The sequence below is a fragment of the Momordica charantia genome (assembly GCF_013281855.1).
Source record: "Momordica charantia cultivar OHB3-1 chromosome 11 unlocalized genomic scaffold, Mcharantia_2.0 BLBB01000011.1, whole genome shotgun sequence".
Taxonomy (NCBI): Eukaryota; Viridiplantae; Streptophyta; class Magnoliopsida; order Cucurbitales; family Cucurbitaceae; genus Momordica; species Momordica charantia.
Genome location: NW_028275159.1, coordinates 15,197,380 through 15,214,153, shown reverse-complemented (window position 1 = coordinate 15,214,153; position 16,774 = coordinate 15,197,380). Strand labels below are relative to the sequence as shown.

General features: G+C 45.2%; 2 protein-coding genes across 2 annotated transcripts; both read left to right on the top strand.

Annotated features, from left to right (window-relative positions):
• Nucleotides 1–6,316: 6,316 nt before the first annotated feature.
• Nucleotides 6,317–6,784, top strand: LOC148208190 (uncharacterized). The gene is made up of 2 exons (XM_088120143.1): nt 6,317–6,589; nt 6,671–6,784. The coding sequence occupies exons 1-2, from the start codon at nt 6,317–6,319 to the stop codon at nt 6,782–6,784; spliced, it is 387 nt and encodes a 128-aa protein (XP_087976269.1).
• A 9,491-nt stretch (nt 6,785–16,275) lies between these two features.
• Nucleotides 16,276–16,731, top strand: LOC148208189 (uncharacterized). Its single transcript, XM_088120141.1, has one exon. The coding sequence runs from the start codon at nt 16,276–16,278 to the stop codon at nt 16,729–16,731; it is 456 nt and encodes a 151-aa protein (XP_087976267.1).
• Nucleotides 16,732–16,774: the final 43 nt, after the last annotated feature.

Below are 16,774 nucleotides of genomic sequence, written 5' to 3'. Positions count from 1 at the left end.
GTTCAAACATACTAAAAGTATGTGCTAAATATTCCGATGTTTTAATAAAAAACATGGGGCAAAAATATATTCTCCCCACGTTTTTGTAAAAACGTTGGCAAAAGATCACTTATCCCAACGTTTTACTAAAAACGTTTAGAGAAGTTTATCCCAACGTTCTTGTACAATTATTTGGATGACATAATATATCCCAACGTTTCATTAAAAACGTTGCGAGAATTAATCTTATACTAACATTTTTACAAAATGTTCGAATGAGTTCACCCATCGTTTTATTAAAAGCGTCGATATATGTGTTATTTCATCCGACGTTTTGCAACAAACATTGGGAATATGGGTTGATAAGTTCAAACATATAAAAAATACACGCTAAATATTCCGATGTTTTAATAAAATTGTGGGGCAAAGGTCTCTCCTCATGTTTTTGTAAAGACGTTGGTAGAAAATCACTTATCCTCACGTTTTACTAAAAACATTGATAGAAGTAATCTTCTCCAAACGTTTTTGTTCAAATGTTTGAATAACATAATCTATCCCAACGTTTTATTAAAAATGTTGTGAGAAGTAATCTTATCCCAACGGTTTTATAAAAACGTTGGGATCAGTTTGCCCATCGTTTTATAAAAAGTGTCAATATATATGTTATTTCTTTTGTTGTTTTGCAACAAACATTGAGAATATGGGTTGATAAGTTCAAACATACAAAAATTACGTGCTAGATATGTTTTAATAAAAATGTGGAGCAAAGATCCCTTCCTGGAGGAAGGTCACTTATTCCCACGTTTTACTAAAAACGTTGAGTGAAATAATCTTACTTCAACATTTTTAAAAAAAATGTTGGAATAACATAATGTATCTCAACGTTTTATTAAAAATGTTGCGAGAAGTAATCTTATCCCAACGTTTTGGGTATTATTTTTAAAATAATTTTAAAGTTAGAATATTTTAATAATTAATTTTGAAAATAATAATATTTAAAAAATAAATAAAACCCTTAAAATGGTTCCAAAATTCATCAAATTTTGTGAATACTTATAATAATAAGACTTACTTAGGTTTGATTTCTAATCTATATAACATTTTTCAATTACATTTTTCATTGGTTTAAGATTTACATTTTTTTAATATATAAATTTGTTTATTCAATTTTTATTTTTTTAAAATAGAAAATGTCAGGTTTATGATGATGTGAAACTATAAAAGGATTGTTATATTATTAATAACTTGTTTGATAACTATTTTATTTTTTATTTTCTCTTTCTTAAAATTAATAGTTGTTCATTACATTTTATTTCTAAGCTAAATTAAAAAAATATATATGAAAAATAGTTTTCAAAAACTTGTTTTTCGTTAAAAAATTTACCTAAAAATTCAAATGTATTCGAAAGGAGAGTGAAAAACATAATAAAGAAATTTTGAGAAAACATAAAAATATATAACAGAAAATAAAATACTTTTCAAACGGGGCTAAGTATCTATACTATATAGTATAAAAGGGGCAATGAGAAGAAACTATATCTAATCATACCCAGGACACGTGGAGGACCCTTATTGGTGTTTGAAGAAACTGAATAAGAGGGATTGCCTAGGTCCACCTCGGCCTTGCCGAGGTGACCGGGTTCGCCCATTATAAAAGACTAAGTATGGGCGTCAAGGTTCGACCTGGCTGAGGTCCGACCTGCTCGGAACCCAACAAGTCCGATATGAGAAAAGACATATAACCGCCGGTCGTGTGTACTGTCGGATCCATCACCTATAAATAGAGGGCTTCATTTCATGCTCAGGTATCGAATCTCACCTCGAACTAAATATGGAATCCGATCTATACTGACTTGAGCGTCAGAGTGCTTACCCTCTTGTGTAGGCCCATCCTAGTGTTCAGGTCAGTACCGGAGACCGGGTTCGAGCTCGATTCGTGAAGAACCGTAGTGCAAACCCTTGCATAAACATTTGGCGTCGTCTGTGGGAAAGAATACGATCTAAGTCATCCCGATCTAAGAAACATACACAAAGATGGTGCAGCCAGCAAACTCTGCCAATACGATAGAACGGAGGGGTTTGAACGCTGATAACGGCCCTCAGCGAGACCTTGACGCTAGAATGGTCGAGGATCAGGTTCGAGCAGGGCAAAAGGGAGATCTTCCATGGAGATCGGCCCGCCACGCGAACCAAGAGTTACCCCCTGCTCACCCGAAACCCTCAAAGGCCAACCGAGGCCGAGGTGGGACCTCAAGAAAGACCTCCCGAAGGGCCAACCAGGCGGCAGACCCTGAAGCTTTGTCTACTCTCCAGCGCGAGTTGGATGATATGCACCATCGGTTGCGCACGATGGAAGAAATGTACGCCGAGGCGACGCGAGCCAACCAGACAGCATCCCCCTTCAGGGTCGTAGGCGCACCTGGAGAAAAGGAAAGACGGGTTCCATCTCTCCATCCTGGCGACCGCGAGCCCGTTCCCAACAATGAGGGGGTGGATTACAGCTTGCAGGACAATGATCTGAGAAAGCACCTCACTGATAAGAAGAAGAGGGCATCTCGGGAGCCGGAAGACTCTCCGTCCTACTCCCGAGAGTTTTCCAATTCTGACCTCAAGGCTCAATCAAAGTATAAGCCTCTAACACCAGAAGCTGTGATCACCAGGGAAGAGTTCAACCTGATGAAGCACAGGTTCGACGAGCAGGTCGAGGCGCTCAAGGCTAGGTGCGAGAAGAAAGAGTGCTCGTTTGACGATGGCGACTTGGGAGAATCGCCATTCACCTCGGACATCCTGGAGGCCCAATTCCTCCAAAGTTCAAAACTCCCACTATGAAACCTTATGACGGATCTAAAGACCCGAAGGAATATGTTGAGGTCTTCGAGGGCCTCATGGACTTTCAAGCAGCAACAGATGCGATAAAATGCCGCGCTTTCCAGATCGCTCTCACCTGCAGCGCGCGCCTGTGGTACCGGAGACTGCCTGCCAGCTCGATCTCGACCTACTCCCAACTGAGGAAAAAATTCATTAGCCAATTCTCTTCCCTTCATTACGATAGAAAGACAGCGACTCACCTCGCCACCATCAGCCAGAAGGAGGGAGAGACGCTGAGAGAATACGTCACGAGGTTCCAGGAGGAGTAGCTGAAGGTCGCGCACTGCTCCGATGATTCGGCCATGTGCTACTTCCTCACCGGCCTGGCCGATGAAACCCTCACCATGAAGCTCGGAGAGGAGGCTCCAGCAACCTTCGCTGAAGTTCTGCAAAAGGCGAAGAAAGTCATTGATGGGCAAGAGCTCCTCCGAACCAAAACTGGCCGACCTGAAAAGCAAATCGACCAGAAGAAGCTAAGCCAAGAGAAGAGGAAAGCCGATTCTAAGTCTAAAGACAAGGGATCGTCCTCCTCTGGCAGCAGAACCGAGTATCGTCGGTCGGAGATCGGCCACAATCGAAGCCGACCTTACGAGCGTTACACTCCGACCACCATCCCCATTTCTGAAATACTTACGAACATCGAGGAAAACGGGATGGAAAAGCTCCTCAAGCGACCTGAGAAGCTCCGAGGAGACCCAGAAAAGCGTAACAAGGATAAGTATTGCCGTTTTCATCGCGATCACGACCATAACACGACGAATTGCTGGGAACTAAAGTGCCAAATTGAAGATCTCGTTCAAGATGGCTATTTCAAAAAGTTCGTAGGAAAGCCTAAGACCAACTCGGTGGAGAAGACAGAAGAGAGGAAGCGTTCAAGGACGCCACCTCGTCGAGATGACCGACCTGCGGTCATCAACACAATATTCGGGGGCCCTAGTGGGGGCCAATCTGGAAACAAAAGGAAAGAACTAGCTCGTGAGGCCAGGCGCAAGGTATGCATCATTAGGGAGCAGAAGCCTACTTGCTCCATTGCCTTCGGCGATTCCGACCTGGAGGGAGTTCATTTGCCTCATAATGATGCACTTGTGATCGCTCCTCTCATTGATCACGTCTTGTTCCGAAGAGTACTGGTAAATGGAGGCGCATCTGCCAATATCTTGTCCATCCCAACATATCTATCATTGGGGTGGACCAGGTCACAGTTGAAGAAGAGTCCAACACCCTTGGTTGGATTCTTTGGAGAATCGGTCTCCCTAGAAGGGTGTATGGACCTGCCGGTCACGATCGGACAAAATGCTACCCAAGTAACACAGATGGCTGAGTTCGTAGTGATCGATGGCAGGTCGGCTTACAACGCCGTCTTCGGGAGACCCATCATCCACTCATTCCGGGCCGTCCCCTCCACACTGCATCAAATCCTGAAGTACTCAACCCCTAATGGAGTCGGTACGGTCCGAGGTGAGCAAAAGACTTCAAGGGAGTGTTATGCATCCGCGCTCAAAAGGTCGTCAGTATGTGCCTTGAAAGAGCAAACCAGTCAAGACGACCTTCCGAGGGTAGGCAAAAGGCAGTTTTCCCCACCAACAGAGGAGCTCGAGCTTGTTCCCTTGCTTAGCCCTGAAAAACAAGTAAGCATAGGAACCAAGCTGGTGGCCACTGACAGGGAAGAACTGATCAACTTTCTCAAGTCCAACTCGGACGTCTTCGCATAGTCTCACGAGGACATGCCTGGCATCGACCCAAAGGTTATGGTGCATCGCCTCAACATAGACCCATCATTCCGACCTGTAAAACAAAAAAGAAGACCTGTAAATAAGGAGAGGAATGATGTAATTGTTGAGGAAGTAAGCAAAATTTTAAAAGCTGAATATATACGAGAAATTCTGTATCCCGACTGGCTCTCTAATGTAGTATTAGTTAAAAAATCCAACGGGAAGTGGAGGATGTGCGTGGACTTTACAAATCTAAATAAGGCATGCCCAAAAGATTGCTTCCCCCTTCCGAGGATCGACCAGCTCGTAGATGCAACGGCCGGGCACGAGCTACTCACTTTCATGGATGCCTACTCCGGATACAATCAAATTAAAATGCACTTGCCAGAACAAGATCATACCGCGTTCATAACAGACCAAGGTCTGTATTGTTATAAGGTGATGCCTTTTGGCCTAAAGAATGCGGGCGCGACCTACCAAAGGATGGTGAACAAAATGTTCGCCAAGCAGATCGGTCGGAATATGGAAGTATATGTGGACGACATGCTTGTCAAGAGCAAGCAGTCAAAGTCGCATCTTTTCGATCTGACTGAAACTTTTGAAGTATTGCGCAAGTACCAAATGAAGCTCAATCTGACCAAATGTGCCTTTGGAGTCTCCTCGGGAAAGTTCCTTGGTTTTATGGTAAACAACTGTGGGATCGAAGCTAACCTAGAGAAGATAAAGGCCGTTCTCGAGATAGAGGCACCCAAGACTCTAAAACAGCTTCAGTGCCTCAATGGCAGGATTGCAGCCTTGAATAGGTTCGTGTCAAGATCAACGGACAAGTGCCTCCCTTTCTTCAAGATTCTTAGGAAGAAGGGACCATTCGAATGGACGGTAGAATGTGAGCAAGCACTAGAGCAGTTAAAAAACTATCTCTGCTCGGCACCTCTTCTCACAAAACCATTGCCAGGAGAGAAGCTCCACTTGTACCTGGCAGTATCTGATAGCACCGTTAGCTCGGCCCTGATCAAGCAGGAGGGAGCACGCCAAAGTCCCGTTTATTACACCAGTAAGGCTATGACTGAGGCCGAGACCAGATATCCCCAAATGGAGAAGCTGGCCCTCGCTTTAGTCACCTCGGCCCGAAGACTTAGGCCCTACTTCCAAGCGCACACTGTTATGGTACTTACAAACTTGCCCCTAAAGAATATCTTCCTTAAGCCTGAAACATAAGGGCGTCTGATGAAGTGGGCATTGGAATTGAGCAAGTACAACATCCAGTTTGGGCCTAGAACCGCGTTAAAAGGGCAAGCAGTGGCGGACTTCATCGCGGAGCTTACCCCACCGGCCCAGTCGGCCGAGTCCGACCTCCCGTGGACGATCTACGTTGACGGATCTTCCAACGAGAGGGGGTGCGAGGCAGAAATCCTCTTGCTCGCACCAAGTGGTGAGCGATTCGAGTATGCTCTGCGATTCAACTTTTGGACTTCGAATAATGAGGCCGAGTACGAAGCACTACTGGCAGGCCTGCGCGTTGCCAAAGGACTGGGGGCCAACCACATTAAGGTCTTTAGTGACTCCTAATTAATTGTAAATCAGATTAAGGAGGAGTACCAAACGAAGGACCCCCGAATGGAAAAATATCTAAGTAAGGTCAGATCGCACCTCGCCCAGTTCGGGACTTACGAGGTAAGTCAAGTTCCAAGATCTGAAAATTCCAACGCGGATGCCTTAGCCAAATTGGCATCAGCATATGAGACCGACCTGGGAAGATGGTCCCGGTTGAGATCTTGGACAGCCCTTCAATCTTGGAGCCAGATGTAATGGAAGTTGACACTTCATCACCCTCTTGGATGGACCCAATCATGGAGTTCATCAAAGGAAATTCGCCGCAAGATCCGAAGGAGCAAAAGAAGATGGCACGGAGGGTAGCTCGGTTCACACTCCGAGAAGGAGCGTTGTACCAACGTGGCTTCTCCCTGCCTCTGCTTAAGTGTGTGACTCCCGAAGAAGGCCTTTACATTCTGAGGGAAATCCATGAAGGGGTGTGTGGAAACCACTCTGGCGCCAGGTCGTTGTCGGCCAAGGTGGTTCGACAAGGGTACTATTGGCCCACTGTCGAGCAGGATGCAAAGCAATTTGTGAAAACCTGTGACAACTGCCAGCGCTTCACAAATATTATCCATCAACCTCCCGAATTGCTTACCCCCATCTCGGCTCCGTGGCCATTCGCGCAATGAGGAGTAGATATCATAGGTCATTTCCCTCTGGGAAAATGGCAAACCAAATTGCCGTTGTCGCTGTGGACTACTTTACCAAGTGGGCCGAGGCCGAGGCGCTCACTCATATTACGGAGCCCAGAGTCACGTCGTTCATATGGACGAACATCGTGTGCCAGTTTGGTATACCGAACGTCATTGTGACGGACAACGGAAAGCAATTCGACAATGCAAAGTTCAAGGACTTTTGCAGAAAATTGGGCATAAGCCATCTCAGTTCGTCCCCTGCGCATCCAAAAGCAAATGGGCAGGTTGAAGCAGTAAAAAAAATCATAAAACGAGGACTCAAGCTGAGACTGGACTCCATGAAGGGAAGATGGGTCGAGGAGCTACCCGAAGTGTTATGGTCATATCGAACCACCCCGAGAGAGTCAACTGGCGAAACTCCGTTTTCGCTAGCCTTTGGCTCCGAAGCTGTTGTTCCAGTGGAGATCGGCATGCCAACGGACAGGGTAGAACAGTACGAGCCAACAAGAAACGAGGAAGAGCTACTCCTTAACCTGGACTTATTGGAAGAAAAAGGGAAATGGCTCAGCTATGCCTAGTAGAATATCAAAACAGAATGGCCAGACATTACAATGCCCGAGTTCGACCTCGGAGCTTTCAAGTTGGACGTTTGGTCTTAAGGAAAATTCAGAGTCATGTGGGCACCCTTGACCCAAGTTGGGAGGGACCGTTCGAGGTTAAAGGCGTAGTCCGACCTGGAACATATATGCTGGCCGATCTGGAAGGAAGAGTGCTTGCACATCCATGGAATGCGGAGCACTTGAAGCGCTATTACCCTTGAAATGTCAAAATGGTCCTAAAATGGACTTGTAAAAATTTTCAAGGGGTGGAACTTTTAATAAATGTAGTGATTTAATTTCATAACTCCAAGTTTGATTAGAAATTAAATGGGGGCCACGGACTCCCATAAGGCAAAATTCAATCCTTTAAAATCCATGGGTGCGAGGTGCGATGTGAATGTTAAATGTGGACTCAAAATTCAACCCTTTGAACGTTTAAGTTAAAGGCGAGATGTAGAAAGTTCAGATTGTTTAATATTATCATTCGGACATCCGAGTTCGAGGAGAAATATCAAAAGTCAGTAAAAGAAACTCTCAAATTCAAACCTCGGAAAAGAGGTGCGATGTGAAAAGAGTTGTCCCACACTCAATCCTTTAAACTCACGAGTTAGAGGTGCAAGATGAAAATATTCATATATGAGTTATGACTTATAAGAAAAGGAAAAAGCTTAAGGAAAGAGCAGTAAAAGAACCAACGGAAATGGAAAAATGGAAGTTTCATTGATTAAAAGGACAGAGCCAAGGCTAGCTCTGCCCAAAGGCTTACAAAATAAAGAAAAAACACACACAAACAACAATAGCAAAACTAATGAGGCTTAACCGCTCCCGAGGTGAGAAGATAGCTCGCCTTAAGAGCCTAGAAGGTTGACCTCCTGAGATCCGTTTTGCTAAGAAGGAGCTCCCTCTTGGGTAGTGCCGACCTTAGTAGGCTCCTGACTTGGGGCCTCATCTTCATCCAGGTCGGAGTAGTCAGAGTCCAGATCTCTAACATACTTGTCCACCAGGGATGCAGGACCTGGAGTGCCGTTAGGCCCAGAAGCCCATTTCTCAGCGTACTTCTTCTTCAGATCGCCGAGGTCGACCTGGAGGTGCGGCATATCAGCAGCAATGCCCTTCATCAGAAATTTGAAGCCTGCGTCGCTGAAGTCTTTGGCAAACCCATCAAAATCTGGGTGTTGCCTGAAGGCTGCTTTAAGGAGAGCTCCGTTGGTGAGGCGCTCCTTCTCCGCCTTCAGCTCAGCATTGAGACGCCCAATTGCAGCGTCCTTCCCTTCAAGGGCCTGGAGCATGTCGTCATTCTCCTTAAGGAGTTGGAACTTTTCCTTCTCCAGCCTTTTGGTGATGGCGTGGGTAGCTCGGAGGTGGGACTTATGCCTCTCATCCTCCCTCTTCAGCAGCTCGACCTTGGCTTCAACCTCGGCCCTCAGTATGTCCACCTCGCTCCGAGCCTTCAGCAGCTCGCCTTTGAGCGTAGTGGCAGCCTCCAAGGCAGCAGAAGAATTCTCCCTCTCTTTCACTGCCAAGGCCTCCCTTCCATCCAGCTCGGCCTTGATCATGATCACTGAATGGATGGAGGCAGTGAACGCCTGTAGAGCACAGAAGGCAAACATATGTTAGACCCAATCGCAAGTTAAGAAATCAAAAGCAAAGTTAAGAAGTAGATCTTACCTCAACAGCATGATCGATTGTCCGTTGCAGTACGGACCCAGGATCGCTTACAAACTTGGATGCTTTTCCGAGACAGCGATCCAAGCAGGCAGCCGAGATCCGTGACACCTGGTCTTTCACCCCAGAGCTTGATGGTTCCATTCTGAACCGCATCTTCACGTCGGATGTCCCCCCATCCGAGCTTCCGGGTCATCCACCAGATCGGCGTGGCTTGAGGGCAGGGGGCCGCGAGGTCCAACCTCCAAGGAGGAGGTGACTTTCTTCTTTTTCTTCCTCCTCCTCAGAGGAGAGCCCTCTCTCACCTTGCAAAGAGGTGACACGTCCAATGCTTCGGACTCGCTCCTCGAGCGCTTCTCCCTAGAGCGCTCCCCAGTAGAATCCAACTCAATCACCGGAGTTGGAACTTCAGTTGATAGCCCAGCCTGACCCTGAGCTGCAGGTTGGTCCACAGCGGGAGTCACTGGGTCAGAACTTTGAACTGTCCTAAAGGCGTGAGCACGGCCCTTAGACTTACGTTTCACGCTGCTCGTGAATCCACACACCATGGCTGCAATACGAACAAAACGGAAAGTCAGAAACGAAAACTTAAAGTTGAGATTGAAGTCGAGATCGAGCATGGCTTACCGAGCTCAGAGTTTGGCCTTGAAGCTTCAACTGGGCGCACTAAGGGGTTGTAGTCTAACAACCCAGATTCCAGAAGCAACTTGTCGGTCACCAAAGTTCCGATCTTCCGACCTCTGGGGGAGTAATCTTTGTAAAATTTGAGGGTGTCGAAAGAGGCTTGTGTGAGCTTAGGGATTGGTTTGGTCGACATTGCACAAAACAAAAAAGATTCAAGTTAGACATGAAAAAGGGAAGAATAGAAAAATTAAAGAGGTAAACGCAATGACCTCATACCTAGGTTCCCAAACCTAACAGGCACATCAAAGAAGGGACGACCTGACTCGTCCTTTGCCAGACATTCACCTGAGGCAAAGAACCACTTACCTACCCATCCTTTGATGGAGGTCGGCCCCTTTACTATGCCACCCGAGCCCTTCCTCGCGCACATATAATACCGACCTGGTTTTTTAGCTATCCTCTTGGCCTCAAAGCACCCAAGGAGTTGATCAACGCTTAGTAGCTCGGCCTCATCCTCGTCCCGAGCTCGCAACAAAAAAGGAATGGCTAAAGCAAAAATGACACCCCACCCGTTGGGGGCCACTTGAGCAGGAGTCAGTCCAGTTCGGTTTAAAAACTCCTAGGCAAAAGGATGAAGGGGAAGTCTGAGGCCGTACTCAAACATCTTTAAATAAAGAGTGACCCATCCCTCTGGGGGATTGTCAGCTCTTTCCCCTTCCTCTGGAATCCTAAGAAGGATATCATTCGGAATTTTAAACCCCCTACGGAAGGGTCCGAGATAGTGCTCGGGCATCTTTGAAGGGTACTCCAGACCCTGGCCCGAGGTGGAGGTATCACTATCCTCCCCATCATCTGAGAACCTAAAGTTCTCTATTTCTTCCAGCTCGGACTCTAACCTACGAGCTAAGACCTCCCTAGAATCGCTTGGTTTGCGGGGCGAACTACTTATGGTCCGACCCGCACTACCTATGCTATCACTACTGGAGGGGGAAGACAAGAAAACTACCATATCTAAAAGAAGAATGAGAACAAGGAAAAGTGACTGACCTACAGAAAGGGTTCGAGCTGGTTTCAGATCGAACTCAAGAAATTCAGGAAACGTAAGGTTTCACCTGAAGTTTCGGGACTATTTATAGCTAACCGGAAAAACCTCTGCGCCATACACGTGTAATCAATGAGCGGCTAGGATCTTCTCGAGATCCGCAACGACGGAATACTCGAGTGCTCCGACAACCTGGCAGATCGAAACGTCTTCTGCAACGGTCATATTCCCTCTACAAATGAAAAGTCGCCACGTGTCCACAATGGATTCGAATGAACTTCTCTGTCAGGTCGAGATCGAACCTGACATAGAGGGGGCCAATGTTTGGGGGTAAACATACCCAGGACACGTGGAGGACCCTTATTGGTGTTTGAAGAAACTGAATAAGAGGGATTGCCTAGGTCGACCTCGGCCTTGCCGAGGTGACCGGGTTCGCCCATTATAAAAGACTAAGTATGGGAGTCAAGGTTCGACCTGGCTGAGGTCTGACCTGCTCGGAACCCGACAGGTCCAATATGAGAAAAGACATATAACCGCCGGTCGTGTGTACTGTCGGATCCATCACCTATAAATAGAGGGCTTCATTTCACGCTCAGGTATCGAATCTCACCTCGAACTAAATACGGAATCTGATCTATACTGACTTGAGCGTCGGACTGCTTACCCTCTTGTGCAGGCCCATCCTAGTGTTCAGGTCGGTACCGAAGACCGGGTTCGAGCTCGATTCGTGAAGAACCGTAGTGCAAACCCTTGCATAAACAATCTTCATCCCAATATAATTTATTTCAAGAAAGTTCCGTTTCAAAAGAAGAAATTAAAACCAACAAAATTAAATAGAAAGTGGAAGAATAAGATGAACGAAAGGAAAATTCATGGATCCACGTTACTCCATTTTTCAATTTTTAACCCCAAATATTGATCTTTCTAATTCTAATAGTTCTTCAATTCTTTGTTTGATTTGTGATTCTAATTTTGCAGGTCGTGGAAACTGCATTCACCCTTGAATTATAGAGGTGACAATTACTTAACTTAGAGTAAAATTTTTACTCAATTCATTAAAATGATACAACATGTGTTTATTAATTAGTTACAATGTTATCATTTTAGAACTGGTTCGACATGAACAGCTCACAGACAAAGATAAAAAAATTGATCTATAAGCATATTCAATTGACATTTAAGCAGTATCGGACATAATTGTATTCGTATACAAAACAAATTAAATGGAACTCCAAAGGTAGCTCGTGGGAAGCCATATAAACGAATTGAGAAACTAGATGATTGGCACAAGTTGTGCGATAGATGAGAAACTCTTTAAATGAAGGTACGCTCCCATTTTTCCTTATTACAGCTTTAAGTAACATGTTAGATTGTGTCCTGATCGCCAATTGATTTTGTTTATAAGGAAAAGTCAGAGACAAACAAAAGGAGTAGGTCCAAGGCCGTTTACAATTAAAATGACTTTTCTTTTTCAAAAGGATTAGGAAAATTCCCTTTAGTTTTAGAGCCATAAACAAATTATTTTGTTATTTTATTTTGGGTTTCAATATGGTGCATCGACAATTGACTACATACGCGTATCGCTGCTGATATTACATGCATCGTTATCAATAGGGGTCTTGGGTAGGTGCATCTACAGTTGAATATGTACCAGTATCGTTGTCCGATATTACATGCAACTACATCCATAAGGGTCTTGCACAAGCACTGAACCACCCACCCCCAAGCATATCTCCTGTTTTCGAATTTCTATATCTTGTTTGTATTTCTTATTTTCATTTAAATATTTTTATTACCCATTATCTATCCCTTTTTAAATTTTTTTTAATTGTCTTATTATGACTTTTTTTTTTCATTGTTTCCATGAAACCCCTTCTTGTTTTTACTGGGTGACGACTGCATTCTAACTGTGTTATCCTGATTGTTTAGTATCATTGAGGCATGAGTCATTTACGTACTATCATTATTGAATGTTATATAAAAACAAACGCACCACAAAACTGTTTACGAATAATTTTTCATAAATTAAGTCCGACAGGGTAGACAAAAAACGTGGATGTTGGTGGTCAAAATTAGAATCAACTTGTGTAAGTATCAACTCAGTTCGGGGCACCATATCTTAGAAAACGTACATCGAGGCCCGACAGACTAATCAATACCAAGCTGAGGTGAAAGAGAATACCTACGTCGATCTAAGGAATCTGACCACCGACCTGGAGGGCCTGACGGTCGCAACCACATGTCGTAACCGCCTAACGATCTTGTCTCCCCCTGCCTGCCTATAAAAAGGACATTCCGTCCATGGAACAGGTACGCAAATTCCTCCAAGAATAACTTAAACAGCTCGAGCTCACAACTAATTTGGGCGTCGGAGTTTTGTTCCCTGTGCAGGTTTACTCGGTCATCTTGGCAGCTCGTCCTTGTTGGCACGTGACTGACTGTGAGCTCAGCGGAAAACAACATCAACATTTGGCGCCGTCTGTAGGAAACGACATATAAAGCTTACTTGTACTTTTACAAATGGCTGAAGACAACAGTTCTAGTTTTAGAAGGAACAGAAATGGAGATAGATTGCTTAACGGTAGACTTGAGAAGGACGTGGATCGCCCACCACTCTCAAGGAAACATAAAACCGAGCTGACGCTCGCAAGACTAAGTCCACACCTGTGGAGATGTCGAACCTCCGAGCAAATGCAGTCGCAGCTGATCGAGATGCAGGCGTGCATTGATGCCATGACTTAGGAATTGCTCAATGCAGAAATCCCGCTACCTAGTCCTAGGTGGCAACGACCTAAAGAAAGGAAAGGAAAAGGTGGGCGAGAATCCCCAGAAGCGACCAGCAGAAAACATTGTTCCAAAACTGATCCTAGGCGGCAACGACCGACCTAGACTAGCAACCTCCATCTGGAGCTTCCACCCCGACCCTCCAAGATTGGAGATCATCAAAACACGAGATCCGAAGCGTGTCGACCCCCAGGAAAGAGCATCTAGAGGAGTCTGTAAGGAATCTTAGCATACAGATGCAGTTCGACCAGTTGAGAAGGGAGCTGGTCAGTGAGTTGAAAGGAGATTTGAAGAATGCTGGAAAGGCGACTACTGAAGATGATGAGCCGGACGAACCTCCTTTCGTCCAAGCCATCATCGATGCACCTGTCAGGCAGAAGAGCCGCCTACTGACCTTCGACAAGTACGATGGGACAAAGGATACCATCGACCATGTGGAGACCTACGAATCGATCACGGATTTCCATGCATACTCAGATGCGATGAAATGCAAGGCATTCACCATCACACTATAGGGACCACCTCGAAAGTGGTTTAGATTGCTGGTCCATACTCAATTGCAAAGGCGTTTGTAGCCCAACTTGCAGCCCATACGGACGCCACACATTCAGATACTTACCTATTTTCAATCCGACAGAGACCTAAAGAGCCCATTAGAGACGACATGAAATGATTTCTTACAAACCAAATCAAGGTCAAGAATTGCACCGATCTGTTAGCTGGGTCCGCCTTTTGCAATGGCGTGACTCACAAGAAGTTAAGTTGGTCGTTGGCAAAGAAGTCGGAGTTGACCTTGAAGGGTTGTTTAGACCGAGCAACCAAGTTTATTGAGACTGAGGACATCATGATGTCCAAGGACGACAAGTATCAGAAGAAGGGTTCTCCGACGAAGTCTGAAAAGAAGAAAGATGAGAAGTAGAACAACAATGGCAATAGTAAAGACGAGAATATGTACCGCCAACAAGACTATAATCAGCGAGATGAGTAGAAGAGCGACAAGCCCCAGAGGTTTAGTTCGTTCACTCAGCTCATAATATCCCTATCTGAGATCCTGGCAAATATACAGGATGCAAACTTAGACTCACTTCCGAGGGAGTTGGGATCGTTTAAGGTGAGCAGAAGACCTCTCGAGAGTGCTATGCGACAGCTTTGAATGGATCAAACACCTGTGCTGCCTATGAGTGAGGAGGAGGTTATCAAAGAGAATTCCGACCTGAGTAGAGCCACATCGGTGGAAGAACTGGAGCTGGTTCTATTACTCAGTCCTGAGAAGCAGGTGAGCATCGGAACCAAGCTGGGGGCCAGGGATCAAGTTGAGCCGATAAACTTATTGAAGACCAACGCCGACGTGTTCGCTTGGTAGCAACAAGATATGCCCGACATTGATTCTAACATCATGGTTCACCGAATTAATATAGACCCCTTCCACCGACCGGTAAAACAAAAGTGTCGCCCTGTAAATAGTGAGAGGAGTGCTATAATCGTAAAAGAGGTGAACAAACTTTTACAAGCCCAATACATAAAAGAAATTCTCTATCCCGACTGGCTTTCTAAGGTTGTCTTAGTTAAAAATCAAACGGTATATGGCCCATGTGTGCAGATTTCACAAACCTAAATAAAGCATGTCCTAAACATAGCTTTCCATTACCGAGAATAAACCAGCTAGTCGACGCAACAGCCAGGCACGAGCTGCTGACCTTCCCGGATGCATACTCAGGCTACAATCAGATCAAAATGTATGAACCTGACCAGCGGCATATAGAAGACCCCTCCCACCAACCTGTAAAACAAAAGCATCGCCCTGTAAATAGTGAGAGGAGTGCTTAATCGTAGAAGAGGTGAACAAACTTTTACGAGCCGAATACATAAAAGAAATTCTCTATCCCGACTAGCTTTCTAATGTTTTCTTTGTTAAAAAATCAAATGGTAAATGGCACATGTGTGTAGATTTCACAAACCTAAATAAAGCATGTCTTAAAGATAGCTTTCCATTACTGATAATAAACCAGCTAGTCGACGCAATAGCCAGGCACGAGCTGCAGACCTTCATGGATGCGTACTCAGGCTACAATCAGATCAAAATGTATGAACCCGACCAGAGGCATATAATGTTCATCACCAACCAAGGCTTGTATTGCTACAAGGCCATGCTGTTTGGCCTTAAAAACGCAGGAGCAACCTATCAACGCATGGTCAACAAGATGTTTGCCAAGCAACTCGGTCGCAACATGGAGTTCTATGTAGACGACATGGTCGTAAAAAGCAAGAAGGCCAGCTCGCACCTTACCGACTTGGAAGAGGCCTTTGTTGTTCTACGACAATATAGTATGAAGCTCAACCCGACCAAACGTGCTTTCAGAGTTTCTTCAAGCAAGTTCCTTAGTTTTATGGTGAACAAAAGAGGAATTCAAGCAAATCCTGAAAAAATCCGAGTTGTGCTCGAGATGCAGCCTCCGAGGAATTTGAAGCAACTATAGTGCCTAAATGAAAGAATAGCAACCCTAAAGCGATTTGTATCTCGGTCGACCGACAAGTGCTTGCCATTCTTCAAAGCTCTGAAAATAAAGGGGCAGTTCGAATGGACCCCAGAGTGTAAGGTCGCATTTGAACAGCTCAAGACTTATCTGAGCTCGTCTCTCTTGCTAGCAAAGTCGGTCCAAGGAGATCGCCTTTTTATTTACCTCGCAGTATCAGAAAAGGCAGTCAACTCAATGTTAGTAAAGCAGAAAAAGGGATGCCAGAGTCCCATTTACTACACAAGTAAGGCCATGATGGATGCGGAGACCAGATATCCTGTCATAGAGAAGCTCGCCTTAGCTCTAATCACAATAGCTCAGAGGCTCCGCCCCTACTTTCAGGCTCATTCGATTATGGTCCTGACAAACTTCCCCCTTCATCAGATCTTTCAGAAACCTGGAACTTCAGGCAGGTTGATGAAGTGGGCGCTTGAGCTTAGTGAGTACGACATAGCATTTCAACCCCAGACAGCCATTAAAGGCCAAGCAGTTGCAGATTTCATAGCTGAGCTGACCCCGTCGATTAGCTCAAAGCCGGACATTGTGGAGCCTTGGACAATGTATGTGGACGACTCCTCAAACGATAGAGGATGTGGAGCTGGAGTACTCCCGACAGTTTCAGGTGGCATGAGATTCGAGTATGCTCTTCGTTTCAATTTTCGAGCTTCCAACAACGAAGCAAAGTACGAAACCCTTCTTGTCGGACTATGAATGGTGAGAAGTTTAGGAGTTCAGCATTTACTCATTTATAATG

Excerpts from the sequence above, each read along its gene's own strand:
- LOC148208190 (XM_088120143.1), top strand. The coding sequence starts at position 6,317 with ATGGTCCCGGTTGAGATCTTGGACAGCCCTTCAATCTTGGAGCCAGAT. Across the intron at positions 6,590-6,670 it reads TGAGGGAAATCCATGAAGGG|GATGCAAAGCAATTTGTGAA; the intron begins GTGTGTGGAAAC and ends ACTGTCGAGCAG.
- LOC148208189 (XM_088120141.1), top strand. The coding sequence starts at position 16,276 with ATGGATGCGGAGACCAGATATCCTGTCATAGAGAAGCTCGCCTTAGCT.